At 33.7% G+C, this 18,271-nt stretch overlaps 3 protein-coding genes across 3 annotated transcripts; 2 read left to right on the forward strand and 1 right to left on the reverse strand.

Annotated features, from left to right (window-relative positions):
- Nucleotides 1-519: 519 nt before the first annotated feature.
- LOC132757932 (uncharacterized) lies at nucleotides 520-1,541 on the reverse strand. The gene is made up of 3 exons (XM_060749434.1): nucleotides 1,460-1,541; nucleotides 895-1,093; nucleotides 520-761 (listed from the first exon to the last, which is right to left on the reverse strand). Exons 1-3 carry the CDS (start codon nucleotides 1,509-1,511, stop codon nucleotides 545-547), a joined length of 468 nt encoding a protein of 155 aa, XP_060605417.1. The 5' UTR covers nucleotides 1,512-1,541; the 3' UTR covers nucleotides 520-544.
- A 9,267-nt stretch (nucleotides 1,542-10,808) lies between these two features.
- Nucleotides 10,809-12,309, forward strand: LOC132757933 (uncharacterized). The gene is made up of 2 exons (XM_060749435.1): nucleotides 10,809-10,947; nucleotides 11,265-12,309. The coding sequence occupies exon 2, from the start codon at nucleotides 11,265-11,267 to the stop codon at nucleotides 12,237-12,239; it is 975 nt and encodes a 324-aa protein (XP_060605418.1). The 5' UTR covers nucleotides 10,809-10,947; the 3' UTR covers nucleotides 12,240-12,309.
- A 1,254-nt stretch (nucleotides 12,310-13,563) lies between these two features.
- LOC132757934 (uncharacterized) lies at nucleotides 13,564-17,560 on the forward strand. Its single transcript, XM_060749436.1, has 2 exons — nucleotides 13,564-14,052; nucleotides 16,747-17,560. The coding sequence occupies exons 1-2, from the start codon at nucleotides 13,824-13,826 to the stop codon at nucleotides 17,397-17,399; spliced, it is 882 nt and encodes a 293-aa protein (XP_060605419.1). The 5' UTR covers nucleotides 13,564-13,823; the 3' UTR covers nucleotides 17,400-17,560.
- The last annotated feature ends 711 nt before the right edge of the window (nucleotides 17,561-18,271 follow it).

An 18,271-nucleotide genomic window follows, 5' to 3' on the forward strand; every position in this document is an offset into this window, starting at 1 on the left:
TTTTTTCTCTCGAGGGGTAAATTTTGATTTTGTTGTGTTGAATGTTATGATAGTTTGCACCTACCAGTACCGTCCACGAACAAGCTCAATCAAACCCAGCCTGCAACATTTTGTCGCTCTGGACGTTCTTTAAGGATTTTGGTTTTCTCTATTTTACATATTCGCGTGTAGCTACTAATGTTACTTTCAGTTGCCTTATGTACATTATTAAAAACATGTGAAAGTTGAATTGTAGTACATGTATATACTTCAAACATTGTAAATTTATAGCTAAGGGGTGATATTTTATTGCATTCGAAATATAGGCACGGTAAGGCACTGATAAACTGTTGCAGCCGATATAAATTACATGTAAATCATAACAAGGTTTTATAAGAATTGTTGTTGCCTAAAAAGTTCTTTAGGATATGACCTTAATGATGCATGTTTAATCACAAATAGTTGTTAATTATTTGGGCGAAAAACCTATCTCGAGTTATGTCACAAAATTTATATTACCCAAAGAAAAATAACTCACAATTTAGACATGTTAAAAAATATTTATTCATCTGCGCTTTCCAAAAGACATTGTACCATTCGTTTGACCAAAGTTATTCAAAGTATTTGGATTGAAACTTCCAGATGTACCGCCTCCATTAATGAACTGGTTTGGATCGAAAGTGCCACTTCCACTGGTCCCAGTACTTCCTGTGCCAGTACTTCCCGTGCCAGTACTTCCTGTGCCTGTACTGCCTGTTCCCGTGCCCCCTGTGCCGAATCCCCTAAAATCATTAAAGATTCAACTTACATAAATATTCTTATGTAAATTGATTAATATTTTGATCAATTTTTATTCAATGTCAAACCGAGGGAGTTAATAAAATCGCCTAGTGCAAATAATAAACCCCAACTTACCCTGTACCACCAGTTCCAAAGCCAGATCCTGTTCCGAAACCTGACCCAAAGTTACTAGTAGTGTTCGATCCAGTGTTCATCATACCGAATCCGGAGTTAGCACCATTAGGATCAAAATGCCCAGTTGAGTTTGCTGTACCAGTACCCGTGTTACCAAATCCCCCGCTGCCAAAGTTTTGATTCAATGCATTTGGATCGACTGTCGCACAAAATATGAAAACATGACGTAGAACGTTTTAAAATTGTTTACTCATTATCATCAATTTATGTATCTAAATAAAAAATGCTCTTTGAAATCAATTACACTTTCAATTACGATATTGCTGTTTACTTTAGTATTTCTTTTTAATTGTGCTGATATTTGAATATGGAATGAAATTAGATATATATTGGTTTCAAAATTTCTTTAAATATTGACAAGAATGCAATACCATAAATTTATGTGTCCAAAAATTGCATTCTGATCAGTTTTAAAAGAAGTATTTATATTCATACAATGAAAATAAAATGTAATAATAACACGGCATACATTATGAATACAACTAAACTTACTTAAAATACTTACATTGTGCTAAACAGATCGGCAGCCAGAACAGTAGCGCAAGTTTCGACGTCATTGTATACAAATATCCGGCCTAAGGACAGGATTTATACTCGCTGACATGGCCTTATATACCGAGAGACATATCGCTATCATTCCGGTCAGCAATATCTTACGGTTTAACCGGACAGTTAGATATTGTATCTGACTTTTGTCAAAGGCCATACACAGGTGGTGATACCATGGAACTAAATATAGCTGTATACGTGGTGAAACTGTATCTAAATTAATACACTTCGTCATTAAAGCTGCATGCCTCCAGATGACCCAAAATATTTCAAGAACATTAAACTTGGAAAAACCATACTAAAATTTTGAGAAAAGTGATCAAATTAAAGATTCAAGTGATAATTTATATCTTATGTGCAATTAATGACTGTATTTTGTCGTATTTATCACCATATTTCTACTACGTTACTAACGCAGTAAGGGCTATTTATGCATATTTTGACTTCTTTTTTGGTAATTTACGTGGATTTAAAGTGCCGATTGTAATGTGTCAAGTACTGTCTTTGTTCATTTCACAATATTTACATTTAAATACATTTCAAAATTTTCATGCAAATTAGGATAAATCCGGAGGCGTGCTGCTTTAATAATAAAAGTTGAAGGTGAAATTGTAGAATAAACATGTACACACATTTCTCAGAGTGATATTTCCAAGTTTCCTATATCATCATATTAAAAAAGCATTAAGTAAACGAAAGAGTAAATACAGTACCTGTTACAAGTACATTATGCATATAGTGTAGCTGGAATGCATATATATCATTACATTTTTTTTTCTGATTGAATCTCTTTTCAGTATAATATACACTTAACAAGTTTTATAAGTGTGCATGTGTTGCAGGGTAAATTATTTTTACACTGGAAAGAAACAAACTTTGGGCGTAGGTTTGATGTATTTATCATTTTAAGTAAAAATGGTTTCTAAAAATATAATAAAATAATTATAATAAAATAATTATACATTTTACAAATACAATACATATAAAATATGATAAACAAGATCGACAAGGAAAGGCGGCATTCAATGAACGCAGCCCCCACCCGACCCAGCAACAAGCGCCAGCGACAAGGAGCCCAGGAGGACCCCAAAGAAAAACAGGACAGGGCAAACAAAATACAATTAAATAACAATATATACACAATTGACGCAAAATAAGAAAATACAAAAAGATATACAATTAATACTTTAATATTAATGATATTATTTTTTACCACAGCGTTTGTATGAAGATATTTACTTATATAAACTATTTTAATATAAATTGAAATAAAGTATATGTAGATTTATTGAATGATAGCAAACGAATTAACTATACGTTTGACTTGTGAGAGATGACTGTAAAAAGTGAGCGGGACAGAAAAAGCAAACAGTGCGCAGAAAGTAAGAATATTTAGAAGAACCAATGGATATTTTTTACATAGAAACATATACAACAAACAAAACAATTGGACAAGTACACCAAAGAACGAGTGGCCAGTGTTTACGATATTGCACGGGTGAGATTGACAATGTACATTCTCCAATTTAGATTTTTTTTAGACTTTTGATATGTTATACAATATAGGTCTGGGGTGTCAAAACACTCGAAATGTTTTCTGTTGCAATTTGTTTGAGGTTTGGCTCTATTTTGAGCTAGAATGACTGGACTAATTATTGACGGAAATTGTTGAGTTTTACCGATTTAATACCGGAAGTTAAACATATACAGTAAAACCTAAACGCAACCGAATAAAAACGCGCGTGCACGATGTTTTTGCTTAAATATATGTATGGAAAGCCACAACTGGCATTAACATATAATTTTAATTTGTGACACATGTATAAATGGTCTAATGTGTGTATCAATATTTGCCCGATCATGTTGAAATTTTCAATAATAAAGAAAAGTGACACATTCTCATTTTTATTTGTTTTGCTTTTCATTCAAGATACAAGTTAAAGTTTTTTTTTCTAAATGATGGGAGTGCCTGTCGAAAGTCGATGAACAGAATGATGTCCTAATACCGCGTGTGCCCACCCTGACTGTTTATTACAGCCTGGCAGCGTCGTCGTATCGGTGTTACATACCGTCGTTGATAATTTGGGGTATATTTGCCTACTCTTAAATGACTTTTGCACGTAACTCGGCGATAGTTTGTGGCACTGCACTGGTCCTTCGTACGCGGCGATTCAGTTCATCACATACATTTTCTATTACATTTGGAGACTATGGTGGTATCTCCATCACGTTGATTTTTGTTTGCATTTAGAAAGACTGTTGTTGCTCTTGTCGTGTAGGCTGGTGTGCTATCTTGCAACATCTGTAACCATCTGTTGTTTCTAAACAGGGGCAATACGTCAGTTTGGAGAACTTCGTGTTGATACCGAGCGGCGGTAAGATTGCCGTTAATGAACACCATATTAGTTTTTTGTGATGTAGAGAGAAACTTCCCGAAACTACTACAGACCCACCCCCACATCTATCAGATTCGATGATGCAGTTGTCGGTTAATCGTTCTCTCGTTGTAGATATACCCTTGAACGACAGCCATTTTCTCGTAGGCAGAATTTCTTAACATCTGTAAAGAGAACATGTATTCATTCTGCTTGTGTGGTTCTAATATGACGTCGAGCCCATCGATATCGCTGTCTTCGATGCCTCTGAGTCAATACAAGACCGTTAAAGGACCGTCTTCATCGCATATCGGCAAGCGATCGAAGGCGCTTTCTAACGGTATGTGCAGAGATGTTTTGTCCGTGTGTCCCGAGGGTTTGTTTGACCGTAATGACAGCTGTACGTCTTCTCTGCTGATGATGTAGTTGTACGATGTGATTATCTTGCGCTGTGATTATCTTGTGCGGCTGTTGTACATCGTTCAGGTGGTCGGCGAAAGGTCATCAACGCAGCCAGTTGCTCTGTACTTAATGATTAACTTTCTTATGTTATTGCGGTGTACACCCATGCGTTGAGCAACCTACAAATGATACAGATATGTAATTAGTAAATAAATATATGCATTTATGTTCGTTTTTGATAGAAATTGGTCTTAAAGGATTTTCTGCTTTTACAATTAAAAGGAATTAAAAGAAATATTTAAACAAATTAATTTTGTTACCAACCTCTGTTTGTTGTACTTTAGCGTTGACCAATCCCAGGGCTGTATAGATAATCAACCCATATTATGTTTTTCTGATATGTGGATCTCTGTCGTATCCAAGAATATCATGTGTAATTTTATTTCACCCATTCTCACATTTTTTTCGTGCATTGAATGAATTTCGTTTGTTCATAGTTGAAGGCGCGCCGCATAATTAAAACTGACAAGCTTCAGCACGGGAAAGTGTGGAAATGCAATAGCCAGAGCACAAAATTTTGTAAAAAATATTGATGAACAAAAAGATATAAAGACATAAAAGGTGCACATTTTGAAAATTTAATATGAAAAAGGCAAAGCCTCAAAGCGAGCTCGATGTACTTTTTAAGTGAAATAGAATGAAATAATCGCTCATTTTTATTTCAAATGCAGTAACATGGCTCCGCCCCTGTCGTGAAATGAATAACGAGTTTTGAAAACGTTGATAAAACTTTGTTTATTTTATTTCACTCTATAATTTTTCAAGCGAAATAGAGATCTAAAGATTATTTAAAGTGAAATAAAATGTAAAACGTTTGCGACATTAAAATAGCGTACTTGATTTGTTTGTTTTGCACGTGCTGTTTGGCGCTACATTGTGACGTCACGTAAACAATACTTTAAACGTCTGTACAGCGTTAACGACTGAATAAAAGATATTGGTGTTCGGATTCATTTTCTTAGTTAGACCATTTTCTTTCATTCTAGATAGTTTTCACAACAAAATTCGACAAAAAATTGTTTTTATTTATCAGATTTCAAACAAAATGGCGCCTTCGATTTTCATTTTTTATACACAGCTTCCGTTATTCTGGTTCCCTGTCTAATTATGGTTCCCATAAACGTGCGCGGGTGACCAGTCTACACATCCGTTTTCAGTCAGAATTCCTCAGTTTTTATCGTTATCTTTAAATTCGAAAGGTTGCGATGTGTCCAATTCGGTACTTTGGACGAAAGTTTTCAAAACCATCACTTAGCAGGTATTCGCGTTACCGTAAAGCTCGCTTTGCGAGCAGGCCCTTCGGGCCAGCTCGTCGAGCTCGCTAATATGAAAAAGGCAAAGCCTCAAAGCGAGCTCGATGTACTTTTAACGTGAAATAGTATGAAATAATATGAAATTAGGCAAAGCCTATGAACGGGGAAGTCGTTAGAAATTCCTTTCATTCTTTCCGTCTTAAAGGCGTTATTCGTGCACCGCTTCTGTTTTCACTCGGAACACTCGACGATTATCATTTATCCGAAAAGTTGAGATTTGTTCCGTAATCGGAATACCCCGCCTATTATCATTGAGTTACATTGTAAATGGCGGCGCCCGACTAGAACTGACACTGAAAATTTCGTTGATAGGTATAGAATTTTATATATTTTTTAATTGTTTTTTATTTGATTTTCTTTTAAATATACACGTGTAGTCTATAGCCGGGCAAGCCAAAGCCTTTGACTTCCCCGTAATAGCTCATTTTTATTTCAAATGCAGTGACGAGTGCGTGTGACGTCACACGTACTGTGTTAAAAATGGCTCCGCCCATGTCGTTAGATAAATAACGAGTTTTGAAAACGTTTATAAAACTTTGTTTATTTTATTTCTCTCTTTAATTTTTCAAGCGAAATAAAGATTAATATGAAAAAGGCAAAGCCTAAAAGCGAGCTCGATGTACTTATTTATGTGAAATAGTATGAAATAATCTCAAATGCAGTGACGATCGAGTGCGTGTGACGTCACACGTACTGTGTTAAATATGGCCCCGTCCCTGTCGTGAAATGAATAACGAGTTTTGAAAACGTTGATAAAACTTTGTTTATTTTATTTCACTCTATAATTTTTCAAGCGAAATAGAGATCTAAAGATTATTTAAAGTGAAATAAATGTAAAACGTTTGCGACATTAAAATAGCGTACTTGATTTGTTTGTTTTGCACGTGCTGTTTGGCGCTACATTGTGACGTCACGTAAACAATACTTTAAACGTCTGTACAGCGTTAACGACTGAATAAAAGATATTGGTGTTCGGATTCATTTTCTTAGTTAGACCATTTTCTTTCATTCTAGATAGTTTTCACAACAAAATTCGACAAAAAATTGTTTTTATTTATCAGATTTCAAACAAAATGGCGCCTTCTATTTTCATTTTTTATACACAGCTTCCGTTATTCTGGTTCCTTGTCCAATTATGGTTCCCATATACGTGCGCAGGTGACCAGTCTACACATCCGTTTTCAGTCAGAATTCCTCAGTTTTTACCGTTATCTTTAAATTCGAAAGGTTGCGATGTGTCCAATTTGGTACTTTGGACGAAAGTTTTCAAAACCATCACTTAGCAGGTACTCGCGTTACCGTAAAGCTCGCTTTGCGAGCAGGCCCTTCGGGCCAGCTCGTCGAGCTCGCTATTAAAAGTGAAATAAAACGTTTGCGACATTAAAATAGCGTAATTGATTTGTTTGTTTTGCACGTGCTGTTTGGCGCTACATTGTGACGTCACGTAAACAATGCTTTAAACGTCTGTACAGCGTTAACGACTGAATAAAAGATATTGGTGTTCGGATTCATTTTCTTAGTTAGACCATTTACTTTCATTCTAGATAGTTTTCACAACAAAATTCGACAAAAAATTGTTTATTTTTTATCAGATTTTTCAAACAAAATGGCGCCTTCAATTTACAATTTTATACACAGCTTCCGTTATTCTGGTTCCCTGTCCAATTATGGTTCCCATAGACGTGCGCGGTGACCAGTCTACACATCCGTTTTCAGTCAGAATTCCTCAGTTTTTATCGTTATCTTTAAATTCGAAAGGTTGCGATGTGTCCAATTCGGTACTTTGGACGAAAGTTTTCAAAACCATCACTTAGCTGGTACTCGCGTTACCGTAAAGCTCGCTTTGCGAGCAGGCCCTTCGGGCCAGCTCGACGAGCTCGCTATTAAGTGTATATACCGTGATAATTTGACATTTGAACTTTTTTACAGTACTATTTGTTGTTGTTGTTGTATGATGAAATAGGTCCCCGGAATAGCATGAAGCAAAACCAACACAATTTATCAGAATATGTCTTACGTATAAGTAATAAGTTAATCAATAAAATACAATTTTAAGCAGAAAAATAATAAATCAACCAATGAAATTTTGAAAATGTATCTTAAGGTAAATTTATCGCCATAAATAAACAATTAAAAATATATAATTTTGAAAGTGCCAAAACCATGCGACATGTATATCTTTTTATAGTTTAGTGAGATATGTGAAAGGTAGGCGGATATCTAAGGGGTCATGATAGAATGACCTCATGTACACACTGCTGATATATTCAGACATATTCAACAAACTACATATTCAGTTCTTTGTATGTTTACTGTGTCAAAAGTTTGCATTACTTATAAAATACCTTCAGCAAAGAGTAAAAGTGGCACAAATCAAAGGACTCTTGATTTCTAAAACAGTTGTTTTAAGACCTAGATATCTCTAAATATATTACTTTTGATGTTAAAATATTGACCAGTGTTGGCTATTTGTTTTTCCAAGTAAATGAATCGCCTATGAATGACCTATTTCTATATTATATACTATTTATCAATGAATTTCCCGATATTTACGCATTTCAGAGCTTATTTCATTTTTTACAGATCTTCAGTTCAGTTATTATTCATAACAAGTCTGAAACGTTTCATTTCATTAGTCTCAATGAATGTAGGGGCTTTCAAATTTGAAAGACACCGCTAATGGATATTACTTTTTCAAAACAGAGCGTTTTACATTTCTAAACCTGCTGACACATATTTTTCTGTAACGAAACATGTACATATTTGTTGCATATATAATGTATTTTAATTAGTACATTTTATTGAAAGTTTGCAAGCACGTTGATTGTTGTGTGTGAAATGTATTGACCACTGAAACACATTGAATTTTGGGTTCGGTAGTTCCTAATCTTTGGGTTTAAAAAATCTGCACTATTTTATTTGCACGTCGTAATATTTGTTAAATTGTTGGATTTTTTCCGGATTAAGAGTTTGTCATAAGGTTACATGTGGGAAAACAATATGTAGATAGTTGGTAAGTCGATTACTTGTTTTAAATATGAGTATATCATTGTAAATCAGACCCAACATTAGGAAGATATATATGTCACCAAATTTATATAACATGCCGTACTTTTTCCGTTGGAGATGTTTAAAAACTGTATCTCCCGTAACTAATGGGGAGGCATATATCGACTAAGGAGTTAATTTAATATCAAAATGTACATATTTTTAGGCAGTATCTGTTTTAGTGAAGAAAATGATGTGAATAATCCATAGCTCGCTTTAACATGTTTAAATACAACCGTAGATAGCAAATGGACAAACTATTTTATTCGTCTTTCATGCCAGTATAGTCCCAACTAATTGTACTGCGCGATATTGTGCTGTTTTTGTGTCTGGGCAATTCTTGCCTCTACAAAGCGAAATTCTGCCCCAGAACGAAAATATCTCAGAATCAAGCTGTGGCACGTCAATATATTTTGACTAAATGCCAGTATATCTATCCACTTTAATTTAAGATTATGTGCTGATTTCCTAATTTTTTATGTAGTGTAGAGCTGTTTCAGTTTACTATTAGTTAAGATGTCTAAATATTTTTCAACGCAAAAATCAACTTTAAATTTTTTGTAGTATTCAACAACGTAAACTGACACTAAAACTACCGAGTAACGTTTTAATTTCATTTAACCAAGAACTAGCGTTTTGAAAATTACATTGCTCTCTATATATTCTATTCATAGGGGCATTGTGTTGATTACTCATTAATTTTATCAGGGTCTTTCAAATAGAATGGTCTGGAGTCGGACCAATTCTACGAAAAAGATGTCTCGGTTGAGTCACGTAATTATGTTACTTACCGACTGCGTGATCTGGCAAAGTACGTCACCATTAAAAAGTCAAATAAGGTAATGCTTTGTTAAATCGATCAAACAATTACTGGAAACTAATCCTGGCAACATTGCATAATTAGTTTTTACTTTAAAAAGTAACAATTTTATAGATTTTCAATGAAATTAGGAATTTTTCGTTCCGGACCATTCTATTTGAAAGACCCTGATTTTATCAATCAAGACTCTTTCATTAAGACTGACATTACTACATGTAGATTAATCCAGATTCTTTGTCCATGTGGCTATTTTCTGTACGAAATCTGCTGTGGTCATAATATTATTTTTACAATAGCTTTAGCTCTTACATTTGGTTTGCTATTGCTGATCATGGTCATGCAACTACATAGTTAGATAAAGAAGCAGACGCTTGTTTTGGTTGAGTCTATTATGTTTTGTTTAGGGGGTGAGTTGTCATACACAAATTTACAATTTATATGCATTTATTTTTTTCTAATGATTGTTATTATCTTAAATGCTTCTGGGATTGTTGTTTTATCTATTCATTTGTAAATATGATTGTTATATGTTTATTAACGGAATAATTTTAATGAACACGACATTAGTTCACACCTTTATCTGTGACTATGACTTACAATGAAATTCTACCTTTAGTGTATTAAAAAGGTTTTTCATTTCCTGTAATTTTATTCTGTGATTTTGCTTCAAAGCAGTCAATTGACCGTGAATTTTCTTTTCATATTTTGATTTCTTTGAAATCATTTTTCTCATCTGAAAGCATGCAACTTTAATATGATGATACATTAATTACTTTCCATGAAAATGTTTAAAGATATAAAATATCTCATGACATGTTTGTTCATTTTACATTACACCTTTAATGCAGCAAACATAAAAAGTCGTCACAAAAAGTAGTATGCAATCGTACCTATATTACATACGAATGTATGTAATATTTTTCTTGTTAGAACAGGTCTCTATCAGTTACGTCTCAGATCGTTGGCTATTCGCCGAATACCGCCAAATTTGAAGATTGAAATCGAATCCCAAGAATATGTATATAAAATGTTAGATGTAGTTTATCAATTATATTAAATTCATAAACGCTCCAAAAGGTCAGTGCAAGTTAGAGCACTCAGCAATGCACACTACTTGTTTCTATTATCTTTGCCGATGTATAGCACTAAACAATGTGGTTAAGGTGTCATTCCTTTTTTAAAGATCTCTGTATAGTTACTAGAATTTTTATCAGACAATGCTACAACTTAGTTTTAGGAGTAAGGTATGTATTCAATCAAGTGTTGTGTTTGGTGTTTATAAATGTATTTTATGAAACATATATATTTCAGGGCTGTTTGTCGATAGATAGGAAGTTTGAAAATCTGAAGGTTGTGTCTCATTTTCAACTTGGTGCCTAATCAGAACGGAAAAGCTGCAATATTAGTACTTATTTATAAAGGCCAGGTAAAATTACATTTATTTGATAATCTTGACTGAATTTGAAATAGTACAATTAAAAAATGTTTTTAGCATGTGTTTTGTATTTCATGAGTGTACCTAGTGCATACATTGCCGGTTGTTACAAACTCATAATCATAGATAAAATACAGATAATTATGGTTAAATGAGTGCATCTCATATTTTTATCTAAACATTGCATAAAACATGTAACAAGAATGATTATGTTAAATTGAAATATAATGTAAACAAACAAAATATAGTTGCACTTGACCGTATTACTTACAAATGCACTAGAAATGCCCAACATATTTTTTATTCAGATGTCTGAAGCGCTTGAAAATTTGCAGAAAGGAGACGAGATTCCTGCATTTGATGATGATGATGAATATGAAAAAGAGCTTTGGTTACAACATCCAGAAGACCTTGACATTGACAAATTTAACAGAGGGCGAAATTTTTTCAAGAAGAATATCAGCAAGTGTCTAATCGCAATGATGATGTCATTAATTTGCGGACTAAGCATAAATAGGTTTTTGAAAGTTCTTGTGTGCACTGGAATGACATCATCACCATTTTCCTCCTTTAAACGCTACATGGGTACAACGATGCACGTCTTGAAATGGCATTATGGGAATGTATGGGATCCGCTATCCTCTGCTTCTAAGTCCATCCGCTCGGTGCGGAAACTGCACTCAGACGCGAGAACTCTTATGCAAGAAAATGACCATTCTTCAGATGAAGTAAATAATTGTACCTTTGCTAGAAAGGAAGATAAAAGTGATCATCATATTTACATTTCACAATATGAGATGGGGTTAGTCCAAAGTGGTTTCATGGGTAGTATTATAATGTATCCGGATAAGTTTGGAATCCGTTGTTCTAACGGCGATCTTGACGATTATGTTTACTTTTGGCGATGGATTGGATATCTGTTAGGGATAGACAATAAGTATAATATATGCATTGATGGTTATGAGAAAGCCAACATGATATGTCACGCTATTGAACAGAATATTCTTATTCCTTCCCTTTACAATCCACCAGTGCACTTTTATCCAATGGCTGATGCGTTTGTAAGTGGATTTAAATTCTACCCGTTGGCGAGTACTAAAAGTATTATTGCTACAGGGTTTCGCTTAGTCAATTATAAATGTCCTTTTCCAATTAATTATGCAGATACATTAAGAATTTATTTCGCGCGAAGTATTTTAGTACTCCTGTACTATTTTCCGTCATTTACTCGCTGTCTTAATAGAGGTATAGAAAAGATGTATAAATGTGATCGAATCACGTAGGTGTTTCCTTCACATATCATATGGTTTATTCTCTTCTAATTTTATTTATTTAATTAAAACAGATGTGATATGCGAATTTTTGTTCTTAAATATCCAACATACTGTCCCACATGAGAATACTTAAAAAAGTACTAAGGTAAACACTGAAGTTTGAACACAAAATGTCTTCAAGAAGTTGTTGATAAAATAAAATTAAAACTCTTTAAAAGACATTTGATCACGTAAAGAAAGGAAATCATAAACTTACTCAAGCATGATTGTCTATAAGCAGATGTAATAGTAAGTTTTAGATCTATACCCATATGTAGATCTATCAAGTTCTGAAAAAGTCATCTTTAAGGAGGAACTTACACTTAAAAAGGGTGATGACACCTTATCATTGTCATGACAACCGGGCTGACCATAAAAAATCAGATTATGTGGACCTTATATACAAATGAGTGAACATTACCATTATGTACTAAAATTTGAAATGTTTATTTATTACTGTAACATAGTGACTAAAATTATTGTAATTGTGTTGTTTCTAGAATATTTGTAATTGAGTTGTTTCTAGAATATTTGGAAATGCGTTGTTTCTAGAGTAATTATAAATGCGTTGTTTCTAGAATATTTGTAATTGCGTTGTTTCTAGAGTAAATATAAATGCGTTGTTTCCAGAATATTTGTAAATGAGTTGTTTGTTGTGTTGCCCCTGATGGTACTTTTTGTTTCTCACCAAAAGTTAACGTGAAAACATTTTTCATAAGGATAATATTGTAGAATAATTAAAGGTTCCTTATTTCTGAAAAAGGGCCTTTATAACATCCCAGAAAAGTGGCCATAACTCTATTTCCGTACGGTAAAGTTTGTTTAATTTTTGCATACATGTGTCCTTTAAGATATATATCTGACCTATGTGGTCAATTTTCCAGTTCCTTATAGTGCCCGTTAGGGTGATCATACCTTTATTTGTATCAATCATATGTCTGAATATTGTATGTGAACCAAACTTACGCTGCTTTTAGCCTGTGCAGAGCTTTGAACAAGATTAAAAGTGCCTTTTTAGTTTTATATGCTGATAAAACATTTGCGCGCCATTTTTAATTTTCTGAAATGAAATATACATTTGAATTAAGACTGGAGTTTAAACTATTCAAGATGAAACTATCGATAGCTTCTTTAGTCTATAATCGAGCGAACAACTTGCTCGAGTGTGACATTTCTTGCATATGCCGGTTAATAAAGTTAATACATATAGTGTAGTTTAATACTTTTTACTGTTAGTAATTATCTTAATTTTAGAAACGATGGTTTTCAAATATGGATAACAAAAAAGAAAATGTTGAAATTCTGGTGGTTTTGTGCTTGACTGATCTATATTTGAGCAAATGACGAGTGATTTCCGGTTAACATATAATAATCACATGAAGTTTGATTATACGACCTATTACATAACAATGTATATTGGAAACTTAACATCGTGTAAGATGTATATATTAACTCGTGCTGAATAGCGTGTACATTATACATGGCACGTGTCGGATATGCACATAAAATTTTGCATGGTGACCTCGTGCGTGACCTTTTCTATTTATTGACACAATGATCGTTTTCATCGAAGTCATGGCATTGTCTGCAAACCCTTGTATCTTATCACGAATCTTTAAACGTTCCCTAATTGATGAACTTATATGCTTATCTTCAATTAAGTTTTATCATTCAACGAGGACATATGTAACGAGGGCAGGAGTATCTCTAACAATGCCAAAAAAGCTCGGTAATGTAGGTCCATTCTGGTACTGTATAAATACAGTTCACAAGAACAAGAAAAGTAAGTACGCAATTTGATCAGCATCAGAAAATAATGAAATAAGCTTCTAGTTTAATACATTTTAAATATTTGGTTATGGTGACACGGTATGTCATTTGTATTCCTATACTAACAAGCATCACAATATAAAGTGAAGTCGAACAAGAAATGTATGATTTTAATGGTTTAATTGACTGAACAATCAAACAGAAGTGATCTAATTATTGTCACAAATTCTCTGATATGAATTAATATGCAATGCAGTGAAAAGGGTTTTAAGATAAGTCACAATAGACAATTATACACTATATAATTAAACAATTCAATTTGTAACAAAAGCACATAGCTACGGAAGCACAGAGTGGTCTTCTTTTATATTATCTCTTAGCTAAGAGAAAAACTCGAAACACATTTTGCTATCTCGCCATTTTGAATATCTATGGTTATACCGGTATTTAAAGGACATCTATTTATACAGAAAACGTATAGTGCGCCAAGTTTTGTTCGAGAGTACTGAAGCATGTGTTTATAACTGCATTTTGTAAATCATAACCATATAGAATCTCTATCTCTGTCAAACCGCCATCATCAAATAGTTCTTCTTCGATGCCGAATTGGACACACTAAAATTACCCACTCTTAATATCTCCACACGAATGACAATGCTCCTTTCTGTGTAGCTTGTAATGAAAATTTTACTGTCAAACATTTTTTTCTTTTTCACAGGCCCGTAATAGATTTTATCATGTAAACTCATTCAAAGAATTCTTTAACACAATTCCATCAAAAACATCATTGATTATTTAAAAGAGATAAACTTGTACTCTAAGATCTAATTGGCTTATTTTTATTGTCATTTACAAAACATTACATAACATTGTAAGCATATTATAGCATTCGGCACGATATGGCCAGTTATATGTTGACATGCCGTAAAAATCCAAACAAACAAAACCAAAGAGGAATATATCATTTATATATAGATAGAGCTAAGCATTATCGCGGTCTGTTGTAAGAAACTGAATAGAACATTTCCACATCGGATCAGGTTACGAGAAAAAACATTTTTCATTCATTTTTATGGTATCAAAAATGTTATCTATTTAAAGAAATTGTAAAAGAATTGTAAAACAACAGATTGTACAATGCTTCAAGATGTATGCTTTTGTAAAAATGCTTTGATTCTTGTTCCGTTAGTATATAATTTTACTGCTCCAGTTCCATTTAAACGAAACGTACTGTACATAATCAAATACTTCTTTTTAAAAGAGACAAGCAAAATATGTACTTGCATTTAAATAAGAACATGTCGGTGACAATTTAAAAAGAAATAAAAGCTATGTGTAAGATAAACAATTAATTCACCTGCTGTGGCTGAGGGATTGCCTTTTAAGCAGCACGCCTCCAGATTAAGCTTATTTTTTCAGAACTATTTGAAAATGAAAATAAATGTATCAATTATTGCCAGAGTAAAACCACAAAAAAGGAATTTACCACCATTATCAATGGATGTTACAACCCACCCGTTTAATTACCATAAAAGATCAAAATGTTGCCAAGTAAATTAAGTTCTTTACTGCGTATTTAGAAAACGCTGTACAGTAAAATATTATGTTTACATCCCATTAAAGTTGAAAACTCACTATTAATCGCTCATAACATGTAAATTATTAGTTGACTCTTGAATCTTGTTACTTTTCCTAAAATCTTAGTACATTTTTCTCAAGTTTAATTTATTGAAATAATTTCGCTCAACTGGAGGCATGCTGCTTTAAGGATTGATCTGAGGCATAAGAATAACAGTCACCGTTTATCCCTGTGTGATTGTAGTGAGACTAATGGGTGTCAAGTGCTGTGTGGCAGCTGTAAAAAGTTGCCCCATACTTCACTTCAGTGTTGTTATATTTTTCTGGTCCTTCGGGATCATTGATGCCAGCACTATTAAGTGTTGAGAATTGAGTACCGCTCAAGCCGGTGCTAGGGGGCGTGAGGGATGTTGCACTTATTCATTATCCCTCATGTACAGACTCAATCAAACCGAGTCTGCAATTCTCTTGTAATTTTGTTGTGATTAATGCTTCCGAAGGATCACTTTGTTTCCAGATTTTTTTTCCTCCAATAACTGGAGTCTATATACATCTCTTAGCTCCAGCAGGAGGGGTTGGTGTTGCTTTGAAATTTGTAACACCCGAGGTTAGCCGAAATCATCTTTCCTATATGACCTACCAGTATACTGTGTTTGATCGCACTAAGTGTATTGTTTGTTTTATTTTCTTGTTTTTTTTTTATTCAAAAGTTTGATATGGCAATGTTAAAGTGAAAAATTACATCTGACAGTTCACTGTGAATTGAAGCAATAAAAAGTCATAGATTTACATGTCGCTGTTCGCTATCAGTTTCTCTACTTGTAATAGGGTTTGTAAGCGAACAGCATGGATCCTGATCAGACTGCGCGGATGCGCAGGCTGGTCTGGACCCATGCTGGTCGCAAACGCATTATGTTGGTTTTGTCGTGACGCGGCTCATATATGTGGTTATACGACACCTTTCACGAACATGTGCCTAGAAAACTGTTTGAAGTTCCTCCATAAAGAACTATTTAAGATTATTCTGTTAAAATGTTGAGAGACCCTTACATTTAAAATCTCAAAAATGTTGTAGGTAGATTCAATTAAACGTTTTTTTTATAATAAACAAAACGTTATTTGGTTTTAGATGCAGTCGTTTCGTCTTCAATCATCATCGTCAGTTTAATTGTTACATATGGAACACATGATCTAGTTCATCACGAACCACTCAGTACATTTCCCAGGCTGATATTCTCACCCAGCGTCCAACTGGAAGAACGCGAAACAAATACGTCATATCTGTGCTACACAAATGACGTCAACATATCTCAACGACTTGGACGACGCTTGAACATTTTCAAAGGTAAAATATCGGACAATGAATTCGTTTTCTTATCCGTTGGGATTGATATTAGACACATTTTAAATATAAACCATTTAAAGGAAGATTCGTGTTTTTCTGTGGAAAATACATTCCTTTATCATTGCTGCGGATATTCGCCATATCTTAAAGATTCGGAGAAGAACTTTCGTTTGCAAGAGACAAACTTTGAGTTTGAAAGACGTGTCGTAACAGACAACTATTTTCGCGTTGAAGACATTTTCACTGGTAAACCAGTAGTGGTAGACTTAACGATAAAGTTTCGTTCAGGAATGTTAAACCATAGAATAGCTGAAGTCATTTCCAGACATCGATGTCGCGGAGACGTCAAAGTTGATCACTACCCAGAAGTACACATTGAAGTTAATATAAATGACCATAATAAGCTTTCAAACCAAGAATTTCATTGGTATTTGTAATGCAAGTCAGTATAACTTTTGGCAGCAATGTTGAAATTAGTTTGTGCACTTCATGGTGTCCCGTTATCTTTTACGCTTCTAAAACACCAAGGTTTATTATATGAACTAAATGTGACGTGACGTTTGTTACCACGTAGGCTGATTATGATGTTACGTTGTAAAACACAATGTGGTGTTACGTTTCAAACGTATATAAACTCAATGTGATATTACGTTTGTTTAACACTAAGGTAAACCATGATGCAATGTTGTAAAGCACCAATATCGTTTATATGAACTTAATGTGATGTTACGTTGTGAGCACTATAAGGTTGTTGTAAAACGCCAAGGATAGGCTATGAAACGCAATGACTTGTTATATGAATTAAATGTGATGTTACGTTTCTAAAGCACCAATTAAAGATGATTATATGAACTGATTGTGGTGTTACGTTGTAAAACATCAAGGTTGATAATGACACCGTGGTTGGTTATGTTATTCTAGTTCAAATGTTGAAAGTACACGTGTTAACTGGTGACATATGTAGCTGGCCATGAATATGCTAAACAGATGGGGGCATAATTATCTGCCCTTGAGGTTGTTTTTTTTACTTTCGCTGTGAATTTAAGGTCATATCAAAGACTGAATGAAAATCTGAATGGATAAGGCTTTTTGCTAGATTGTGAATAATTTGCCCTAGAAAGAAGGGGGAAAAATCCTTGAGCAGAGAACTTGAAAACGAGATAATGACCTCCAATATCTTTTAAGTTAAAAATGTTTCTGTTTCCATATTCTCAGATCATGCAAAGTTTAAATAATTTCTAATATACAGTTTTAAATTTGCCTATATTTTTATATAACAGTAACTGTAATATACACCTTTAAATAATGC

This window comes from Ruditapes philippinarum, unplaced genomic scaffold (genome assembly GCF_026571515.1).
Source record: "Ruditapes philippinarum isolate M1 unplaced genomic scaffold, ASM2657151v2 ctg730_1_1_1_1, whole genome shotgun sequence".
Classification (NCBI taxonomy): domain Eukaryota; kingdom Metazoa; phylum Mollusca; class Bivalvia; order Venerida; family Veneridae; genus Ruditapes; species Ruditapes philippinarum.

What these genes read in the sequence shown, in the direction of transcription:
- LOC132757932 (XM_060749434.1), bottom strand. Translation starts at nt 1,511, where the DNA reads ATGACGTCGAAACTTGCGCTACTGTTCTGGCTGCCGATCTGTTTAGCA. An exon ending in GCCGATCTGTTTAGCACAAT is followed by an intron (nt 1,094 to 1,459) that starts GTAAGTATTTTA and finishes TTTGTGCGACAG; the next exon opens with TCGATCCAAATGCATTGAAT. An exon ending in TTTGGAACTGGTGGTACAGG is followed by an intron (nt 762 to 894) that starts GTAAGTTGGGGT and finishes TAATGATTTTAG; the next exon opens with GGGATTCGGCACAGGGGGCA.
- LOC132757933 (XM_060749435.1), top strand. Translation starts at nt 11,265, where the DNA reads ATGTCTGAAGCGCTTGAAAATTTGCAGAAAGGAGACGAGATTCCTGCA.
- LOC132757934 (XM_060749436.1), top strand. Translation starts at nt 13,824, where the DNA reads ATGATCGTTTTCATCGAAGTCATGGCATTGTCTGCAAACCCTTGTATC. An exon ending in AGTTCACAAGAACAAGAAAA is followed by an intron (nt 14,053 to 16,746) that starts GTAAGTACGCAA and finishes ATTTGGTTTTAG; the next exon opens with ATGCAGTCGTTTCGTCTTCA.